This window comes from Knufia obscura (genome assembly GCF_036327395.1).
Source record: "Knufia obscura strain CCFEE 5817 isolate CBS 148926 chromosome Unknown scaffold_3, whole genome shotgun sequence".
Lineage (NCBI taxonomy): Eukaryota > Fungi > Ascomycota > Eurotiomycetes > Chaetothyriales > Trichomeriaceae > Knufia > Knufia obscura.
Genome location: NW_027042689.1, coordinates 926206 through 946258, shown reverse-complemented (window position 1 = coordinate 946258; position 20053 = coordinate 926206). Strand labels below are relative to the sequence as shown.

Sequence of the window (20053 nt, the reverse complement as noted above, 5' to 3'; positions counted from 1 at the left end):
CGTGAGCTTAGCCGGCGGACAGAAGCTGGGACAACAAGATCACAACGTATGTCGTCCACGGAGACACGTAACAGTCCATGGTCGGCGCGCACTAGTGTAAGCAACGCTGCCACAGTTAGACGAAAGAGACGAAGTTCGAACAAAGCTATGCGTGCAGAAGGCGAGGCATGGGGGAGTCGTACTGAGGAGGAGGGGAGCTTGATCATTGCATGTTGCGATCAGACAGTCAAGTTCTTCGAGATCTGGGCCGGAAAGAGCAAGGGTAGGAGTAGAGGTATCGGGTCCAAAGTTGGCGTGCTGGGCGGTAGCAAGGTGCTAGAAGGATGGTGTGAGGGTGTCAGTGTCGATGAAGTCAGTGAGACTGATTGCATTCGTTGATGATAGCGGCAGCTAGGAGTACACGTTTGGTAACTTCGCCAGCCGCATCGACTTATCATTAGTCTTCATATCGAACCACATAGTCATTGCAATATAACGCATGTTTTACTTTGGTTCGACGGCCATCTGCATGAAGAATTGCGGACGACTGGTGCGAGACGTGGAAAAGCAAGTCCAGACACCGGCCCACGATCTGGTATGACGTCGAGACCGAGCAAATGCCGACACTTCCGGAAGTTCGACGTGAGCCCAATTTGATAGCTAGACCGATGCCTCGGCTCCTCGAGAAATGTGGACCAGTATTGCTTGTCCCGCACGTCCGGAAAAGGTGCACGGGCGAGCTCCGGGCATGCTTCGCTTCTGCACAACCCCGTCACGCTCTGCCAATGGTACAGCTGACCTACTGGACGTTGTTGCGATAGATCCTCGTGCATCTTTACCGCGGCTCATACTTTGATCCTGCTATTCCGATACGGGACGAGGCTCTGTCGCACTGGTTCCGAGTCAGTCTTGCCGGGTGACGTTTCTCAAAAGTTTCGAGCTAGGTTGTTGACTTCTTCCTTTCTCATCACCGGCTTGATCTGGGAATGTTTTCGACACTGAGGATTACTCCATCCTCCCTACTAGGTACAGCACGAGCTACACGAGTTCCTACCACAGCACAGGTAAGTCGTTCAGGCCCCAGAGCTACCCGGCATGTGCTAACCACACCAGTTCCTCAAGATGGCTCCAGCACATAAAAGAAAGTTGACGGGCAAGGCCTTTCAGGTCAAGGAGTGTAAGGAAGGAGTTCATTGGGCTGAGCACAAGAGCAAGCTGACACGAGAACAGCCTATCAGGAAGATGCTTCCAAAGGAGCTATGCTCCGATTCGAGGACTCCCTTCCACGGTTACCAGTACCCTCCCTCGGAGACACCTGCCAACGATACCTCAAATCGATACACCCACTGCTGTCTAAAGACGAATATGCTGCTTCGGAAAAGGCCGTGTCCAGCTTCCAACAGCAAGCCGCCAGCCTGCAAGACCGCCTGATAGAAAAAGCCGAGCAACCAGAAGTCAGGAACTGGATAGCAGACTGGTGGAATGAAGCCGCCTACTTGGGCTACAAGGACCCCGTTGTCCCTTACGTTTCCTACTTCTACTCCTTCCGTGACGACCGCAAGCGCCGCAACCCAGCCAAGCGCGCTGCAGCAATCACATCCGCAGCTCTGGAATTTCAGAAGGAGGTTGTCAACGGCACTCTAGAGCCAGAATACATGCGCAAGAAGCCCATGGCCATGTCTTCCTACAAGTACATGTTCAACACCTCCCGAGTTGCTGCCGAGCCCTCGGATTACCCAGTCAACTACCCGTCCCAGGACAACCAATACATAATCGCCATCCGCCACAACAACTTCTTCAAGATCCCAACCCACATTGACGGCAAACAGCTCAACACTTCAGAACTAGAACAACAATTCACAAAGGTCTACCAAGCAGCACAAACATCCCCACCCGTCGGCTCCCTCACTTCCCTTCCCCGAGACCAGGGCGCCGTAGCACGGAAGAACCTCCTCTCAGCTTCTCGAAACAACGAAAACGCCCTCAAGCAAATCGAAGCCGCCTCCTTCATCGTCTGCCTCGACGCCGCCAGCCCGGTCACCCGCGAAGAGCGCGCCCGCCAATACTGGCACGGCGACGGCGCAAACAGATGGTACGACAAGCCCATCCAATTCATCGTCAACGACAACGGCACCGCAGGCTTCATGGGCGAACACTCCATGATGGACGGCACACCCACGCACCGCCTTTGCGATACAGTCAACGCCCTGATCGTCCACGAGAAACTTGACTTCAACAACCCCTCCATCCGTAGCTCAATTCCTGATCCAACAGCCGTACGCTTCGACACAGACGAGCAGGTCATCAAAGACATGGCCTCCGCACAACAGCAATTCGCGACAGTAATCGGCTCACATGAGCTACGAGTCCAAGCCTACCAGGGCTACGGAAAGGGTCTAATCAAGAAGTTCAAGTGTTCGCCCGATGCATACGTACAGATGATCATCCAGCTTGCATACCACAAGATGTACGGCAAGAACAGGCCCACATACGAGTCCGCCGCAACAAGGAAGTACCAGCAAGGACGAACCGAGACAACAAGGACAGTATCCGACGAGAGCGTAGCCTTCTGCGACGCAATGGCGAACCATGAGATTGGTCAGGCAGAGTGCGAAGACCTCTTCAGAAAAGCTGTAAATGCGCACGTCAAGTACACGCAGCTTGCGTCTGACGGCTACGGTGTGGACCGACACTTGTTCGGTCTGAAGAAGTGTCTGAAGGATGGCGAGGAGGTGCCGGATCTATACAAGGATCCGGCGTACACGTACTCGTCTAGCTGGTATATCTCGTCGTCGCAGTTGTCGTCGGAGTACTTCAACGGGTATGGTTGGTCGCAGGTTATCGATCAGGGCTGGGGTATTGCTTATATGATCAACGAGAATAGGTACGTTGGATCCAGAAGGTGTAAGAGCAATGTTAACATGTGACACAGCATCCAATTCAACGTCGTCTCGAAACACCTCGGCTCAGAACGGATGTCGCACTACCTGAACGAGGCAGCTGGTGATATCAGAGACATGCTGCTACCTAGTTTGGAGGCGCCGAAATCGAAGTTGTAAGCTCTGCATTGTTAGGGTCTAGAAGCAATGTGGTTCTAGCGTAGCAATCTGGACGTTTGTGAAGAGAGAGAACTTGGCAGGAGGAGGAGGGGCCCAACACTGTGCCTGCAGATATGCGAGTAGAGCACTTGAGAAGACAGAAACTTGGAACAATGACCGACAGTTGAATATATGCTGCGATCTAGTATTGCGACTTTTGTTCACATTCTGTATGTGCTACTGTAGCTGGCACATACTTAGCATATCTGGACTTCTGTTGTTTCATGTCTGATTCGGGGTGTATATGCTTTCTATTTTGTACAGATGCTTTTCGAGTGTCTTCGAGTTATTGATATTCCGCGCGGCCTTGCACTATCTTTCCACGCGCCCATGCATGCGGAACAGAGTCAAAGCACAACGCGCCAACTGTTTCGGTTTATTCGAATTGTAGCGAGCACTGCAGGCTTAGTGCACCTGCAAGATTGTGCTCGCGCTTTTCTTAGTTGAGACTGCCTCCTCTTGGTTCATCGGTGGTCTATCTTTCGACCGCTCTTCCAGCCGCTCGCTTGCCCCAGTAACAAGGACAGCTCGCATGGTCGCCAATCGAGCCCGCCCGGGATATGACCCGTCTCCTGACTTCCCAAAGGACCGTTCTCGCTCTCGCCCTCTCCAGCATCACATGCTTGTGTCCCACCTCTGTCATCTACCTCCTCCTCCCCTTATTCCCACTCCGCACATTACTCCTCGCACTAACACCCAATCGATGCACCATACTCCTCCTCTCCCAAATACTGCTCTTCCCCTCCGCAATATCAACCAACGTCTTCGCCACCCGTTCCGCCAGATTAACCTCTTTCCTCCCATCCGCAGCCGCCAATATCCACTGAATCGCCTGCCGTCTTCGTTGTCTCACACCAAGCGGGACGGGGATAGGTAAAGACGCACCACCTCCTGCTAACCCCTTCTGTTGCCGGATCTTGACGAGGGGCGCGATGCTGTCGATTATTGTTGTTAGGTACTCGATTGGGTGGAGGGGGAGGGTGCTGCGTGGGAGAGAGGTTATTTGGGTTTCGTTTGGGGCTGGGACTGGGGCGAAGGGGTTGGCGTTGGGCGGGGGGGTGGGTGTGCCTGAGTCGGAGATCAGGAGGGTGCGGCCTGGGAAGGCGGGGTTGATTTGGGGGGGTGGTGCGGTGCGGAGGATGGAGAGGATGGTGGACATGTTCTACGGAGATGGGTGTCAGCATTGTCTTGTCTTTGAGGGGTGAGGTCGAATGTAGATGCAGATGCAGATGCAGGGATGGAACTGGGTGGATGTGTATGTATGTACAATTCGCAGTCTGTGGTCTGCTCTGCTCCGCTGTGATTTGGCTATTCACCCACCTTCTGCGCAATGCTCAATTTTCCATCTCGCATGATACTCTTCGTCACCTGCTCAACGACAGGGTCGTACCGTCTCTTCAGGTGATCCAGTCTGCTCACGTCGGAGACATCGGGAAGCGGGAATTTATGTCCTGGCCCGGCGTCTGGATACTCCATGCCTTGGATCAAGCCGTTCTCCGATATTTGCGATTGTGACTGTACCATCTCGGCTGTTGCTAATCTTCGTGCTGAGGTGCTGTATGATCGCTTCTGTCCCGAACCGGGAGACTGCATCTCGTCTTTCATGACCTGAGGGACCTTGTCGGGAGAGACATTGTCGCGCTGCAGGATCTGTACATGTTAGCTTGGTGTTCGCTTGCAGAATGCAGAAAATATACCTCCTGCACCGGGGTTCCTTGATTGACATCCGGAGATGTTTCGTTGCCTTGGATCTTGTCATACGCTTTTTGCTCTTCTGACACGTGCATCGAGTGCGACACGCCCTCATTGGGACCCTGAGGCTTCTCTCCCTCAGGAATAGGCGTAACTTTCTGGTCATTGCCGGAAACATTGCTGGCGAAACGTGTTTGCACAATCGGTGTGATCTTTCGTTTCGACACTTGGGGTCTGGGCCGGAATGCGACCTCCCTCACGGGTCTGAACAAAAATCTAGGTGACGCCATGTTAATTTGTACTGGGTGCAGTTGGAACATCAAGCTCATCGATGTCTGCAGCTCATGGTTTCGTCAAGGTGATTCGGGGAAAGTTTTGGGCACGTGACGCATAACTGCGAGGCCGGACTCCACTTCAAGATGGAAGGGGTCAAGGGAGTCAATTGGAAGCTATGGCAGTGAGGACGAGAAGTACATTTCTATATCATGGTGATGGTATTGATATTTCCGGGTATCATCTATGCTATGTACTGCTTCCAGATTTCTGTGTCAGATGCCCTCGAACTGACTTGGTCCTCGGATAGCAATCCGTCTCCTTCCTGCCACAATCGACCCTCCGGATCATCAAGACTGGTCAGATGCCGCATGGTAGGTCGGCCATGAGGACAATTCCATGGCTTGTCAATCTTACCCATGTGATCAAGCACACTTCGCATCTGCCTTGTTGACAAAGTTTTGCCTATCATGATGCTCGACCGACAAGCTCGCATTGCAAACATCTTTCGTACTTTCCCAGGCCGTGGTACGTATGCCGAGTCTGCCGATATATGCGATTCTGAAAGCAAATGAATCAGCTCCTCGAGATCTCCGGTGTTGAAGGTGACCTCTTTGCTCTGAGGCAAGCTGAGTAGTTTGCACCTTTGCCCTACAGGAAGATCTCCTGTAGTATCCGACTCAATGATGAAGCCATTTTGTTGTAACGCATCCTCGTTCTCAAGCACTATCTCTTCCTCGACTGCTGTCAGATCTAGTATGACTGGATGTACCAGTCTTTGGTTTCCAACCACTGTTTCAGCTTGCAGTCTCTCGAAATTGTATTTCTCGTCGGAAGCGTGCTGATCAATGATAAAGAGCTCGTCCTTCTGTCGTGCTGGGTCGGATTTGTCTTTGTGCCGAAGCGCGATGATGAAGCCAAGATTGAATTGACCTGCGATGTGCATCTTCGCAAAGTCTGGTTTCGATATGGTCAACGATAGACGCTCCTCCTCACTACCATTCATTGATCTCCCTGCGCTGAGATCCGACCTATGTTCGTTCTCGAACCTTTGTTTTTGGCCCCTGATTAGTGCAGCTTGTTCGGACAAGGTCTTCAAATCCGTGTTTGTGACAGCAACTACGTTGGTAGTCGAATCTTTAGGTAACCCTCCTTTCAGAGCTTGGTTTGCCCGCCTCTGAAGTTCTTTGCTATTAGCATAATTCGTTGTTTCTGCTAGCCTGATCAACTCTGCAACTCTGTACTCTTCCTGTGTTCTGTCAGCGGTCTCGTGCAAATCCTGCCTGGTTCCTTCTTGCCGAGCGCGCTGTGAGTCGAGAAAATGATTGAGGTTTTCCTCGTTGTCTTTCTCCGCTCGACGCTGGAACAGATTCGCGTGGCTTGTCTGCCTTCGATCTGCTGCAGGTTCGGGGTCTGGACTTTGGTCGTTGCTAGCTTCTGTATCCGAAGCGGCCTCATCTTCTTCTTCAGGCTCAAGCTCCGCATCCTGCCTTTGAACATCGAATTTTCGCAGGCTTTGGGAGAATTGTGAGATAGATTTCTCCTTTGGAGTGCTCTTCTTGCTTGATCTGCCGACAGACTCGCTTTGCGGTGTGCCTATCATCCGGGTGATGACTTTATCACCAATAGTGATTGTGGCAACCTCAGGTGACAGTCGTCGTGGTCTCATTCTCTCAAGTGCATTGGGCACTATGCCAGTCTCTTCAATCCGTTCTCGTCGAGCAGCGGCCTGCGCGGACATGGCAGGCTGTAGATCTGCCTCATCGTCGGCTCCATCATCGGTACCTTCTGGCTGATTCTGCTTTTGTTGCTCCTGCATGCGAGCGTTAAAGTCTCGGGCATGAGGATGGACGGGTTCTTCTCCATCGGTTGATTCAACTACCTCGTCTTGTTGGGGAAGCTCTCGCACGTCGTCATACTCGTCCACATCTGCTTGGAGTTTTTTGTGCTTTTCAATCGCCTTTGCTACTTTTTCCGCTTGTTTCTCGATCGCCTTTTGCACCTTGGCTGGGTCAGGAGGTTTCTTCGCTCGTGGCTCGTCCTCACGCGTGCTAGCGATGTTACCGAAATGTGCTTTGAGCAAGTTCTGTGGGGCTACCTCTTCTTGCTCTGACTCTTCTCCTTCGGATGCATCAGGTTGGTTATCTCCGTCATTCGGTGCAACGACAGGTGAGTCCTTGGGCTCTAGATATGTAGGAAAAGTCGGTTGCTCCTCGCTATCGCCTCTCGAAGAATGTCGCGATACTGTCAACTGACGAAAAGAGGGCAGCTTCTTGTTCTGCATCTGAGATTGTGGAACAGTCTGCTCGGTTTCATCAAAGCACTTTGCGAGCTCCTCCTTGAGGCGATCTGTTAATGCGGACGCGTTATGCAAAAAGATTGTCCTCTTGTCTGGAGAGACGTTGACATCATAGTTGTTGGTGTCCATTCGAAAGTCGGCGAATACGAAAGCTGATTGCGAAACGTTGTACGACTTGTAGACCTCGTTGATGGCCTTCGCGATTTGTGGCAGACCACACGGCCGACCGTTGACGAAGAACATCTGCCGGTCTGGCGTCTGTCGTCCTTCGCCGAATACTGGTTTCGAGATATGACCAACAACACTGACCTTGGCGCAATCGACATCACTTCTACCCATTTGCGTCAGAGTCGGCTGAAAGTCAAGTTTCAGGTTGAGCTCAACAAGCTGCGAGAGCATCTTGGCACCATAGACATTTGCGATGTTGTCTCGTGTGGACGAGTTGCCTTTCGTCGAGAACACAACGGCACTTCGTCCTTTTGGCATGGCGTTTTTTACTGTAAATTTGACCTTAGTAGAGATGCAGGCATAAGCATGGAGTAGCCCCAGGACTTTGCCATATTCCCGCTTGATATTCTTGCTCAATTCCTTTTGCCGGACTGGTAATCTGGAGAAGAGGCTCTCGACAGTAATGGTTGTACCCTTCTGGGCTGCAGTGAGACTGGTGGATTTCAGTTTACCAGATATCTCAAACTCTAGGCGCTTTCCCTTCGGTGCCTCATGTGCTTGAGCCGTGGTCACAGACAAGGTGGACAATGCACAAAGCGATGACAAGGCTTCGCCACGGAAGCCGAACGTCTGTAACTCTGATAGATCATCATACGTTGATAGTTTTGATGTATAATGCTTGAGGGCAAGGCTCTCATAATTGGCTTCGGATATTCCTGTGCCATTATCCTGTACTTCAATGGCATCTAGACCATAATTTTTGAAACGGACTTCGACTGCATTAGCTTCTGCGTCCAAGGCATTTTCAACCAGCTCTTTGACGACTGAGCACAAGTCGACAATGACCTGGCCAGCTTGAATTTGATGAACGGACTTGGCCTCGATGGGCTTGATGGTCGCGGCCATAACAGCCCATCTTGCCGATCAAGCTAACACAGGGGCGCTTTGGCAGCAGCTAAACATCAGCTTTTGCGCAAAGATAGTGAATGGAAGCAGATTAGCAGTCCAGGAAGGAACGCGCCCCCCCGACTCTTCTTGTTCGAACGCGTTGCATCTCTGCCTGGAAATGACGTAGCCCGATTGTATACCTTGCCATCCGTCTAATGTTGGGAGTCAGATGCATTTTTGAAAGAGTCATTATCTTCTGGAGCTCGGTCTTGAACACTCTAGAAGGATAACAAAGGAATCATCGAGAACCACACCGCTGTTACTCGGCCTACCATACGACGTTTACAGGAGCTTACGACAGAATCACGGAAGTATACAGACATGGCCATCACCAAATGCCAGGGTTGAATGGATCACGACTAGAGACTTAAGAATGATCGATCAATTACCGCAAGAACTGCTCGAGCAAATCCTGGGATATCTACCCACGGCCTCTTCAATCACAAATGTTTCCCAGGCAAACCGGAAGCTCTACGCAGCTGTGCGCAAGGGCGAGAATGTGATATTCCACGACTTCGTCAAAAGGCAGTTTCCCACAATTGCCGCAGAACCACCTTGGCTGGAAGCCGGTCTGAGACTCACGTCACGATCGAGAGCCTGGGACCGCAGAGCGTTTGTTGCCAGAGAATGTGTACCACCGAGAGCAAAGAGCAATGAAGCAGTCCAGAATGGCAGAAATCAGACCTTCGGATTTATGCCAGTCATTGATAGCTATGAAACTGTTGATGCAGATCAGCCAAAGGTGAGAGAAGTACTGGCATGGGGCGCAGGAGGCCGAATCGTAGCACGCACAACCAAAGGCAAATCCATTAAATGGTCGTCTTTCAGCTTTCCAGAAGATGACAGACCAGAGAATGACATCCTTGACCTCCGGCTACTGAGACCGCACCAGAACAGAAATCAGCAGGGTGAGTCGATGTTCATCCGTAGGGCAAACAGAGAGCTTGCTTTGCTGCACTGGACGCCAGGAAAGAACGATTGGGTTGTTGCTGCAACATACCTGGTCCCGCCAGAGACAGCGATTGACTGTGTCGATCTCAGCGAGGACGCTGACCCGCTCATTGCGGTTTGTAACAGCGGCTCAATCCATCTGTTCCCTCTACACACTTCGAAAGCAAAGAACCATGCTATGACTGTACTCCTGCTGGCAGAGACAGCCACAACGAAACAGCGCAAGCGGTGTGCCAAATTTCTCTCCAGCTCGAGAATAGCAATCGCACCTCAATACCTGGAAGGCCGCCAGCCAGCTCCGATAGAGATCTTTGATACCAAGCCAACGGAGTCACCGTCCACGCATATTCAGGCCTTGCAGCAACTCGAGCCTAACATTCTTTCGGGAAATCGTGTATCCGGTCGGATCGGAGCTAATGTCCTTGCAAGGGTCGACAAGACAGGTGCAAGCGACAGTGATCTCCTCCTCTCGGGCTGGTCCGATGGTGTGGTACGGCTATACGATCTGCAGACCAGTCACAACCCTATACGCGAATTTTCTGATCCAGTTGACGATGGTCAGATCTTCTCTGTTCTGCCTATCGGTCAAGAGCGGTTTCTGGCCGGAAGCCACCAGAATGGATGCCTGAAGACCTTCGACATGCGTTTGGATGGCCGTGTATATGATTACACGAGCGCCATCCCAAACTCGCACGAATCTTCTTCGAGTGGGCTGTCGAGGGCTAGGCGAAGTTCCGGTCGTGATATTAATATTTTCCTGGCTGTGACGACACAACGTGGAGCACCTCCGTCAAGACCACTGCATCTGCAGCGTGGAGCGAGGGCGTCAACGTATCGCGGCAGCCTGTATAGCCTGTCATCGCCTTCCCCGAGCTCGCCGACGGTATATGTTGGCATCGAGAACCATGTCGTCCAGCTAGACTTCATAAATTCCGACGACTTGCAAAACAACCGGGGTGGTATTCGAGATCACCTGGACGACCGTCATGTTCTCAACCTGTCATGCTACGAGCGGCCTCGACTCGGCCATGAGAGCACTGATCCGGTCCTCCTCAGAAAACAGACCTGGCAGAAGGACTTGAGCAAGACGCCGGAAGGTAATAATGTCGAGGCTGGCTGGGACGAGTGCTGGCACATGGAACGGCTTCGGGCGTCGAAGGAGAAGACCGGAAGTTGGCGTCTGCCGGCGCGACCTTCGCGCAGGCGAGGAAGCGCATCAAGGACATCTTAGACGATTATAGCCCGATGCTGCGTGATCAGTGCTAGTTATGGTGCACGGAACGAATGAGCATGCGTGTGTAGCAAGAGTGGCCTAACCCTACGTGCTGAGGCCAAACTTTAAGGTGTTGATATTGCTGCGGCACTCTGTCTGTCTTTTTCTTTCTTCACGAAGAAGTATTTGCCCTTCTTCCTCGTTTCCTTGCCATCGCCCAGCTCGAAGGGATCCCAGCCACTCTCTGTGATCATGTCTGTAGGTTTGCGCCTGCGGATGGTACCATTATTACCAACCTTCTCTTCCTGGTCCAGGTAGGGCTTGAGCTTCTCCAACGTAATGGTCTGTTCCTGGATCGCCTCGGCTGTCTCATCGCGAATCGCAACAAGCGGTTCAACACCAGTTGTATCGACCTTCTGAATCTGCTTCACGAAATGTATTTGCGATTCTAGCGTCTTGAGCATACCGGCTTCCTCCTCCACGGATTTGGGCTGTGGTAACGCTGACAGCTTCAACAAGTGATGCAATTGTTCTTTTGTCACAGAGGCTTGACTGGTGTCTTCATCCTTTGGTAGTAGAGATCTAACCGACCATGATGGGCGCGATAGCATAGATTCGATTCGGGACGAGGTCTGGATGCGACCTGACTTAATATCAGGCCCTCTGTAGCTCGTCCCAAAGATAATTCGTCTTATCGGGACTCGATCCATCGTGAATTACGATGGTATCTCACCTTGGACGAAGCCTCTTTACCATCAGCAGCAAGGTCTCGGGTGTCCTTGGGCGCCACGTGGGCGCATCGAGCACGATCGGCGAGCTAAGAATGTGGTGCCTAAGGCGACACTGGCAGTCCGCTGCCAATCCTCCGCTGACCCCACCACCCTGCCTGGCCCCTGCGGTCTGGTCACTAAGCCTACCGCGGCCATGACGCGATCCTCTTCAACCACGAATATGCTCACTTCTTGAGAACACATATCTTTAGCACGCCGGGAACGCTGACACGATAAGAAAGTGCGAAAAGACTCTACAATCTCCCAAACCCTCGATCTCATTGCCGTCCTCTAACCTCTCTGTCCTCGGCAACATGGCAGCTGATCCTCGAGCGCTACTACAGAAAGCAGATAAGGCTGCTGCTGGTGCAGGCGGTGGCTTAAGCTTCTTTGGAGGAAGAGGTGAGAAGTGGGAGAATGCGGCGGATCTTTACACACAGGCGGCCAATGCTTTCAGAGTACAGAAACAGAGTAAGCGCACGCTGCATTTCCTACTCTACTTCAGTCACTAACTACTAGGCTAGACTATGAGGCAGGGCAAGCCTTTGAGAAAGCTGCGGCTATCCAGCGCGACAAGCTCAGCGAGCCAGGCGACATGGCGAACACTCTGACCGAATGCTTCAAAGTCTACCGGAAGGATAGCCCTCAGGATGCGGCACGAGTCTTACAGCAAGCCATCCAACACTACACAGCCTCAGGGAACTTCAGAAGAGCAGCGACACATCAGCAGAATCTTGCCGAGGTGTATGAAGTAGAGTTGGGCGACCAGAAGTCAGCACTACAAGCATACGATCTTGCCGCGCAGTGGTTTGAAAGCGACAACGCCGAAGCGCTTGCAAACAAGTTGTACCTCAAAGTCGCTGACTTAGCTGCGCTCGAGGCGGATTACCAGACCGCCATTCAGAAGTTCGAGGTAGTTGCAAAATCGAGCATCAACAACAACTTGATGAAGTGGAGCGTCAAGGACTACTTCCTCAAGGCCGGAGTGTGCCATCTGGCTGCAAATGACACAGTCGCCACAAAAAGGGCGTTGCAGCAGTATACAGAGCTGGACCATACATTTCAAAGCACCAGAGAATTCATGCTACTCAATGACTTGGTGCAGGCTGTTGAGCAGGGCGATCAGGATGCCTACTCGGAGAAGTTGTTCCAATTCGATCAATTGAGCAAGCTTGACAAGTGGAAGACTACACTGCTACTGAGAGTGAAGGACAACATCCAGAAGGAAGAGGAGGACTTTTCATGAGTTATGATAGATGACATATTGCTATGACCAGACGAGAGGGACGGCGACCACTGAGGTGGACATGGCATCAGGCGTATAACGGCATAGATATTGCAGGAAATGAGTTCAGCAGCTCGAATATCACTGCATCGACCATTCTGCATCTGCAACCTGAGACTCTGGAGTTTTGACCTCACTTTACGGGAAAGAGAGAAAGAGGCATGCGAGTGCACGTGATGCTTGGATGGGCACTTCCGATGCAGCGCCTTTCCTCCACCTGCACTTTACACACTAATAGGTATTAACAACATTCTTGCAAAGAGCGTTCGACCACTCCACGGATTATGCCTGCCCCTCCAGACATCTATCAAAATGAGGTTGACTTCACAGCTCTTGCATTGCGATACCCCGACTTTGCAAAGAAGTCTCTGCCGACGTACTACCGCATGAATGCTCTTGCTCACAATCCATAGGCTGAAGGCAAATCGACAACTCGACTTCTCAGACCCGGAAAGTGTCAGGTAAGAGGTTTTGTTTATCTACATTCTATCATGTGCTAACATCGGGCACTAGACAGCTGACCAAAGCACTGCTACATCGAGATTTCGATCTTACAATCAGTCTGCCCGAGGATCGACTATGCCCGCCAGTACGTAGCCGAGCGTATCGCAACAAGCTTGAAGCTGACATTAATGCCAGGTACCCAATAGGCAGGTACCGTCGCCACGACGATGAACGCGCTACTAATTGCAGGCAGATTTAACTATGTTCTGTTCGTGCAGAGACTACTTGACTCCACGCAAGACAACTACAACGACGCATACGACCCTAATAGAAAGGTGATCGGCATTGACATGTGAGCATCTTGAAATTTACAATGCATTTGTGAGGCTTATCAAACAAGTGGTACTGGAGCATCAGCTATATATCCACTTCTGGCCTGCCGTCAGCGGCCACCGTGGCTCTTCCTCGCAACAGAGATTGATGCCAGGTCGAAAGAATTCGCAGAGAGGAATGTCAAGGACAATGGGCTGGCATCAAGGATCAAGGTTATCGGCCCAGGCTCTGAGAGCAACGCGATCATTCCAGTAGCTGAATTAGAACGATTCGAAAGGTAAGTACTACTGGTACGCAATGGTCTCTACTGAACATGGCTGTTTAGAATCGACATCCTCCTTACAAACCCGCCTTTCTACACCTCCGAGACCGAGCTACAAGCTCTCGCCAAGCAGAAAGCTCGTCCACCAAACTCAGCATGCACTGGTGCTCCGGTCGAAATGATCTGTCCTGGTGGTGAGGTCTCTTTCGTGTCGCAGATCGTCGACGAGTCGACTTTGCCGGCAAACAAAACTAAGATTCAATGGTTTAGCAGCATGCTGGGCAAGCTCGGCTCTGTCACCGTCATCATAGACAAGCTGAAAGAAACCGGCTGTACCAATTATGCTGTGACTGAATTCGTGCAGGGTCAAAGGACAAGAAGATGGTGTGTGGCTTGGAGCTGGCTTGGGCTGAGGCCAGTACAAGCGGTTGCAAGAGGTACGGACGCGGTCGAGAAGAAACATCTACCATTTCCCACAGAGATGAAGGTTTTGGTCGACGCTGACGTTGGAGCCACTACCCGAAAGCTCAATGAAGAATTTACAAAGCTCGACGGCATGGAATGGCGTTGGAGATCTGGTCTTCAAGCGGGTATTGGTAGGAGCATGAATGGCGATGTGTGGAGCCGCCATGCGCGACGACGGCAGAAGCGCCGCGAGGTTGAAAATCACGATTCTATGGACGTTGAAACAGCCAAGCATGACAACAACCACAAAGAGGAGGAACTACCAGAACCAAACTTTGCCTTCAAGATTATGGTTCAGCCTCAAAACGCTGAGATGATGACAGATGTGGCCGACCCAACCACCACTGTCCTTAAGCTGCGCTGGCTACAAGGTCAAGATTCAACGCTGTTCGAAAGCTTCCACGGCTGGCTGAAACGTAAATTGACGCAATGAACAAGTCTGCGATCTCCGCTGCTCAATCTAGCAGAAGCCTCTCCTTCGAAACTCTTGACTCAACCGGCACCGGCGTTTCTCGGAAGGTGTTGGTTGTGCGAATCCATGCTCTCCAGATCTTGTTGCTTCTTTTTGACACAGGTTCATCTGAGATGCATGATGTTGAGTACAGTGTGGTTTTGCTTTCACACCTTCCTGTGTGTGCTGTCACACCAACCTCATTTTGTGGAAGCTCCGTTGTTTCTTCGCTTGGTTGAACTTCTTGTTCAGCCGCATCCAACGATGAGCTGTCACTTGACCCGTACCGACGCTCTGTCGCGTCCGTCGAGACGGCTACCCCGATAACAGCCGGGTCCACAGACGAGTCATCTATAGGTGGCAAGGCATTTGCAGCCTCTTTCACCCACCGCGCAGTCTCCCTGAGTCGAGATGGACCGGCCACACCCGGCGCCGGCGACGTCATTCTGGATCTTCTCTGTAAGTGGTGTGAGAAGTTTGGCATGCTGAACCGCTGCGTCCATGGACGTCTCGGTTCTTCGTCATTTGACGACGATGCAACGGCAGACATTGGCGGCCCTTCTCTCTGCTCGGCAGTAGGGACTGGCCTCAGCAGGTGGGCATCATCGTGCGTGCACCAGCTGCGGTCTGAGGCGACTCTGGAAAGGTTCTGCGGTCGCTCGCACGTCGACCCTGACGCGCCGAGCTCCTGCCCACCGAGCTCCTGGCCACCGAGCAATGGTGTGAGTGGAGGCGACGTGGACGCGATCTTCGCCGTCTGGCTTAATCCTCTGCGCAGCATGGTGAGTGAAGTATCAAGCTCTTCTGAAACCGGAATTGATCAATGACTATGCTATCTGGTGAGATCAGCAAGGCTTTATGGTCAAGATGATTGCTACGGGCCTCGAACGGCATGAACGAGGAAAGCACATGGTGCCAGAGTCTTTATACCTGGGAGATACTTTCTAGCACGATCGCACCGTCGTACAGCCATATCTGCTCTTGCTCAAGAGCCAGATCTTGGGAGAATCCTTAGTGTGCCAGGCGTCAGTACCGAGTTGCCTCAAACTCTGTTGAATGACCGTGGGCGATAATTGGTCTCAACCAGTCAGATGTGTGGTACACTCGCAGTGAGCTAATCTGCCACCATACTTTCAGGCAACGGTCAACCAATCCTCTTTTCCATACAACCAGCAGCGACGTCGAAACCAGGAGGTGCCTCTACTTGCGCACGTTTTACTAGCTCAACGCGCAGCGAACCAGACTCTGTAATGTGCGCAATATGTTCACACCACACAACAGATTTTTTTGGCTATATTCAGCGTTTCTTTTTAACCCAACGCTGTCCGCTACAGTGACTTCACGACCGAATAGCCAGCAGCCCACAACCCTGTATCATGGCTGCCGTCCCCTCCGTCGCTGTCGGCCCCGCAGGTGACGCGCTCAACGACACACACCCGCTCGCCAGCCCATTGCCCCCTTCACATCACGACAGCGCAGGCCTCATCGCCGGCTTCATCACCATCGCCCTCCTCACCCTCGTCATCGGCGCCTGGGTCACCTACCGCTTCATGTTCCCACTCTGGAAGAAGCCGTACAGAACCGTAGATCAGGCCGATCTGAACGCATATGGAAAGTGGAATGAAGATCTTGCGAGAGGCTTACAAAAGAGAAGAGAGAGGCGAGACGACGTGGTTGGTTCTGCGGTCGAGGATACCGTGCTGCACGTCCATGCGCGAGAGGGCACGGACGTTGAACAGGGAGTGGTGCAAAACCCTGTGAATGAGGTTGTGCCCGGAAGCTGGCAGGATGAGACGTGGTGGCAGGCTTGGAGCTCCGGTTTCATGTTTCGGCCTTGGTCCTAAACGGGAAGCGTACGTCGTTGTGGGGTGTATCCCGCTCAGTAAAACTTAACTCGAACTATAGTCAGCATGCGCTGTTCCTCCTCTCAGCTTCGAGTGACCTTGTGCTGCCCATCCTTGACTATCGTGGAAGGGCGTCCATCCACTATCAGCACTCCATACCTATTCCGCGAAGGCGTGAGCCACTATGAGGAAAGCACGATCATCTCAGCGAGGCTACCCAAGGAAGGAACGACCACATACAGTGTCTGCCATCAATATCCTTCAGGAAAGCGTGACCAAGGACGATGGGACTAAGGAAGGCACGACCAATAATCGTTCACATGAAGAAGGAACGATCACGATCACCCCACAAGGAAAGCAACAGTATTACGATTCGGGCAAGTACGCTAGCCTCTCCCTAAGTCTACGAGGAAGGCGCGATTACGCTACCACCATCAAGGAAGATACAACCGGCAACCAGGAAGTAACAATTAGCAAGGAAACAGCGACCACTGGCGCTTTGCTTAGGCAAGCGCGGCCGAGCTTTCTCATAAGGAAGTCACGATCTGGTTGACATACGCAGAAGCTGCGACCGAGATAGTAGTCATAAGGAAGGAGCTACTAGCATGCGAGGAAGTCACGACCGCCGGGTGAATTTCCGAGGCAAGCACGACTGTTGGTCTCTTCACGAGGAAGGAGCGATCGCTGCAGATTGTCATGGAAGGCACGACCTTCCACAAGGAAGGAGCTCGTCATACCGAAGAAGTCACGACCGCCGGATGTCATGGTCAAGAAGGCACGACTGTTGACTTTTCTGCAAGGAAGGTACGATCATTGCAAAATCTTACGGAAGGTGCGACCATATTCAGAGGGTAGTAACGACCTGCAGCGCTAGAATAGGCAGGCGCGATCAGGATTCAGTTACGAGGAAGATACGAATGACCATAAAGCAGGCACGAGTGATGGGTTATTGGTACCGAGGAAGGTGCGATGGGCAACGAGGAAAGAACAACCACTCACAGGGAAGGTGCAACCATAATCAGTAATGGCAGGTACGACCTATTATGGTATCAAGGAAGGCGCGACCATCGAGATGAGGAAGGCGCGAGGGTGCCACGAGTATGAGGAAGGTACGGCCGCCGCTGTCGATGCGCGGAAGGCACGTGTGCATGTTAGCCGGAAGCAAGCATGACCGGCACAGTAATTGCAGAGAAGGCATGGCCAAGACCGTCGACATAAGGAAGGTAGACTAGGGTAGTTTCACGAATTCTTCTTCAAAAAAGGCCCTCTGCGACAATACAAAGAGGGTGGTTTATGTCAGTCCTTGAGCGGAGAGCATGATTGTAATGCGAGAGGCGGAACGGAGCAGGTGTCACTTGAAGGATCAAAGGGCTGATGATATGCATTAAGATCGGCTCTTTGAAGAGACGTTGTTGATGCTCTGTAATTCAGAGTAGATAGGCTGTACTTTGCTAGCTAGCTAGGCTAATCAGCAATGATGTGTTGGTATCAAAGTCCAACATGTGTAGGTTCAATAGCTTCTCGTTTTCGTGGTTGCATGAAAGACATGTCGTAAGGCACCTTGCTAGTCGACTTGGTGTAGCATGTGTCGGAGAAGCATCCGGTGCTTTGGACAGATTGTTGGAAGAAACTGCTCGCTTCGAGCACATAAGCACGTTTCAAGCAAAGTGCGGACGAGCAACTGCGTGCGGGTTGGTGTGTGGAAGATGCTGCTCATATTCGTGCGAACCAGAGCTTGATGTTCAGGATCGGGCGTGCTCCATTAGCGTCAGGAGCGATTCCGCGCGCAGAATCCGGGATGGGACGAGCACATTTGATATCAAGAGCTCCGCACCAGAACTGGAGGCGTACGGTGGAAGGTTCAGCGGTATCAAACGTCCAATGTTGGAATTTTGAGTCCATGGATGAGCTCGAGCGCAGCCGGTGATGTGTCGGAAAGTCTGTGTAGTGCACTTTGTGATTCGAAGGTTCTCAAGCAGCAAAAAGCACAGTACATTCGCTCCTAACAGTTCATCGGCGATGATAAGCCCAGTCGTAGTGAGCAATCTGGTAACGGTCGAGACTGTCCATTGCTCGTCTCGAGGAGGTACGGTCGTCTTCCTCCTTGTACCAGCCCAATGCTTCGTTACGTGCACGGCCAGTCAGGATGTCGTCTTCGGTGCAATCTTCGGTGCGGCTCCAGCGATAAGTCGGGTATCCATGACCATGGACTTGCCATTGAGGTGTTCGGATAAGGTCGAAATGTCCCTTTCGCGGCATTTTGGATGGTTCGAGTATGTTTGGTGTGGATTTTGAGTCAGAAGTTGTAAGTTGGTAAAACTTTGGTGTGAGTAGTGAGCTGGAAGGCAGACATGGCGATGGCGCTCGGAGTGCGCTTTGTATCGAGAGATGCGTAGCCATGACTGCGGTGACGACGGCCAGGACGTTGGTTTGTTGGAGTGCGCGGCAACAACGTAGGCTGCTGTGACTTATGTATGCTTGAAGCGTGCGCTTGTCGTGGTCAGGTTACCCGTAAGCCATCGGAGCCAAGGCTAACTAACGCAACCAGACGCGCTATCTCGTACTAGGGACTGATGCTGCGCTGTCATGAGCATGTTGCTGCAGATGGCTACGCGTTGTGCGCCAGATTTGGTCGATTCACGCTGATGAAGCGAATTGCTTGATGTGGTAGACACTATGTTGTCGAATATGGATCGTAACTCAATGAAGTTGGAACTTAAAGCAGGATGGCGTCATTCTCCACTTTTCCCTGCAGCCTGGTACTACCATTGACTGACCTTGCAGACCATGTTGTCCCACGCCGCGATGCAAGACTCTGTCCACGAGGATCTTGCGTGGTGAGCGCTGTTCTTCGACGTTGCGTCTTTGTTGAGAGGCGTGGCTTGAGGTATTCCGTCACTAAGATAATTCGATGTTCAGGCAGGTAGAAAACCCTTCAAGCAATTACACACAAGAACAGCGTAGAGCTTAGCGGCGTAGTCATGCTCTATGATGCGACCGCGGTCGCCAAGAGGGTGTAGCACTTGAGACCTTTCGTGCCTTCCTCTTCGTTGACTTGGAGGACTCTCCTCATCATCTGCATTCATTCAGCCGGGCTTACGGTCTTGGAATTACTTTGATGAGCTGGAACAGCGTCGCTGACCCGCCGGTGATAAGCCCAGTCGTAGGTGGATATTCCTTCTCGATCTAGCCGCTGGCATGCTGCTGCTTGCTCCTCATGATGACTTCGACTTTCATGAGGATGCTTAGTCCTATCGTGCGTAGAGTTGCTACCAACCAGCGTTGGCTATACTGCGTCAGCATCTGACCTATGCATGTTTGCAATTTCACCATGACCGTTGTGGCTGGACTTTCCCTTGGCGAAATCACCCATACACACCTTGTCGAGCTATTTTTGCGTGCATTGGAAGGCATCGTGGTGCGTTGTCGGCTTGTGCTAGATTGTTTCTGTCCTAAAGCATCGGGCATCTTGATCTTCGGCCTTGACTCGATGAAAGGGCTGTGGAAGAGTGTCAAAGGATCGACTGATGAAGGGTAGAATACCTGTTGCTCTAGGAAGAGGGGAACGGAAAAGACAT

General features: G+C 51.9%; 8 protein-coding genes across 8 annotated transcripts; 4 read left to right on the top strand and 4 right to left on the bottom strand.

The window, feature by feature from the left end:
* Positions 1-965: 965 nt before the first annotated feature.
* CAT2 (Carnitine O-acetyltransferase mitochondrial) lies at positions 966-3038 on the top strand (the record flags this gene model as incomplete). The annotated part of the gene is made up of 4 exons (XM_064871849.1): positions 966-1043; positions 1093-1156; positions 1210-2863; positions 2912-3038. The coding sequence occupies 4 exons, from the start codon at positions 966-968 to the stop codon at positions 3036-3038; spliced, it is 1923 nt and encodes a 640-aa protein (XP_064732229.1).
* Positions 3039-3720: 682 nt separating this feature from the next.
* Positions 3721-5059, bottom strand: PMZ80_003419 (uncharacterized protein; the record flags this gene model as incomplete). Its single annotated transcript, XM_064871848.1, has 3 exons — positions 3721-4239; positions 4398-4727; positions 4775-5059. 3 exons carry the CDS (start codon positions 5057-5059, stop codon positions 3721-3723), a joined length of 1134 nt encoding a protein of 377 aa, XP_064732228.1.
* Positions 5060-5286: 227 nt separating this feature from the next.
* On the bottom strand, positions 5287-8415 carry PMS1 (ATP-binding mismatch repair protein; the record flags this gene model as incomplete). Its single annotated transcript, XM_064871847.1, has 1 exon — positions 5287-8415. One exon carries the CDS (start codon positions 8413-8415, stop codon positions 5287-5289), a length of 3129 nt encoding a protein of 1042 aa, XP_064732227.1.
* Positions 8416-8830: 415 nt separating this feature from the next.
* Positions 8831-10639, top strand: PMZ80_003417 (uncharacterized protein; the record flags this gene model as incomplete). The annotated part of the gene is made up of 1 exon (XM_064871846.1): positions 8831-10639. The coding sequence occupies one exon, from the start codon at positions 8831-8833 to the stop codon at positions 10637-10639; it is 1809 nt and encodes a 602-aa protein (XP_064732226.1).
* Positions 10640-10746: 107 nt separating this feature from the next.
* Positions 10747-11331, bottom strand: PMZ80_003416 (uncharacterized protein; the record flags this gene model as incomplete). The annotated part of the gene is made up of 1 exon (XM_064871845.1): positions 10747-11331. One exon carries the CDS (start codon positions 11329-11331, stop codon positions 10747-10749), a length of 585 nt encoding a protein of 194 aa, XP_064732225.1.
* Positions 11332-11705: 374 nt separating this feature from the next.
* Positions 11706-12637, top strand: SEC17 (vesicular-fusion protein S17; the record flags this gene model as incomplete). The annotated part of the gene is made up of 2 exons (XM_064871844.1): positions 11706-11862; positions 11916-12637. 2 exons carry the CDS (start codon positions 11706-11708, stop codon positions 12635-12637), a joined length of 879 nt encoding a protein of 292 aa, XP_064732224.1.
* A 323-nt stretch (positions 12638-12960) lies between these two features.
* On the top strand, positions 12961-14613 carry PMZ80_003414 (uncharacterized protein; the record flags this gene model as incomplete). The annotated part of the gene is made up of 6 exons (XM_064871843.1): positions 12961-13040; positions 13090-13137; positions 13190-13315; positions 13374-13472; positions 13521-13730; positions 13779-14613. The coding sequence occupies 6 exons, from the start codon at positions 12961-12963 to the stop codon at positions 14611-14613; spliced, it is 1398 nt and encodes a 465-aa protein (XP_064732223.1).
* Positions 14614-14635: 22 nt separating this feature from the next.
* PMZ80_003413 (uncharacterized protein) lies at positions 14636-15388 on the bottom strand (the record flags this gene model as incomplete). Its single annotated transcript, XM_064871842.1, has 1 exon — positions 14636-15388. A coding segment is annotated over one exon (753 nt), but the record flags the coding sequence as incomplete, so codon positions are not given.
* Between the last annotated feature and the right edge of the window lie 4665 nt (positions 15389-20053).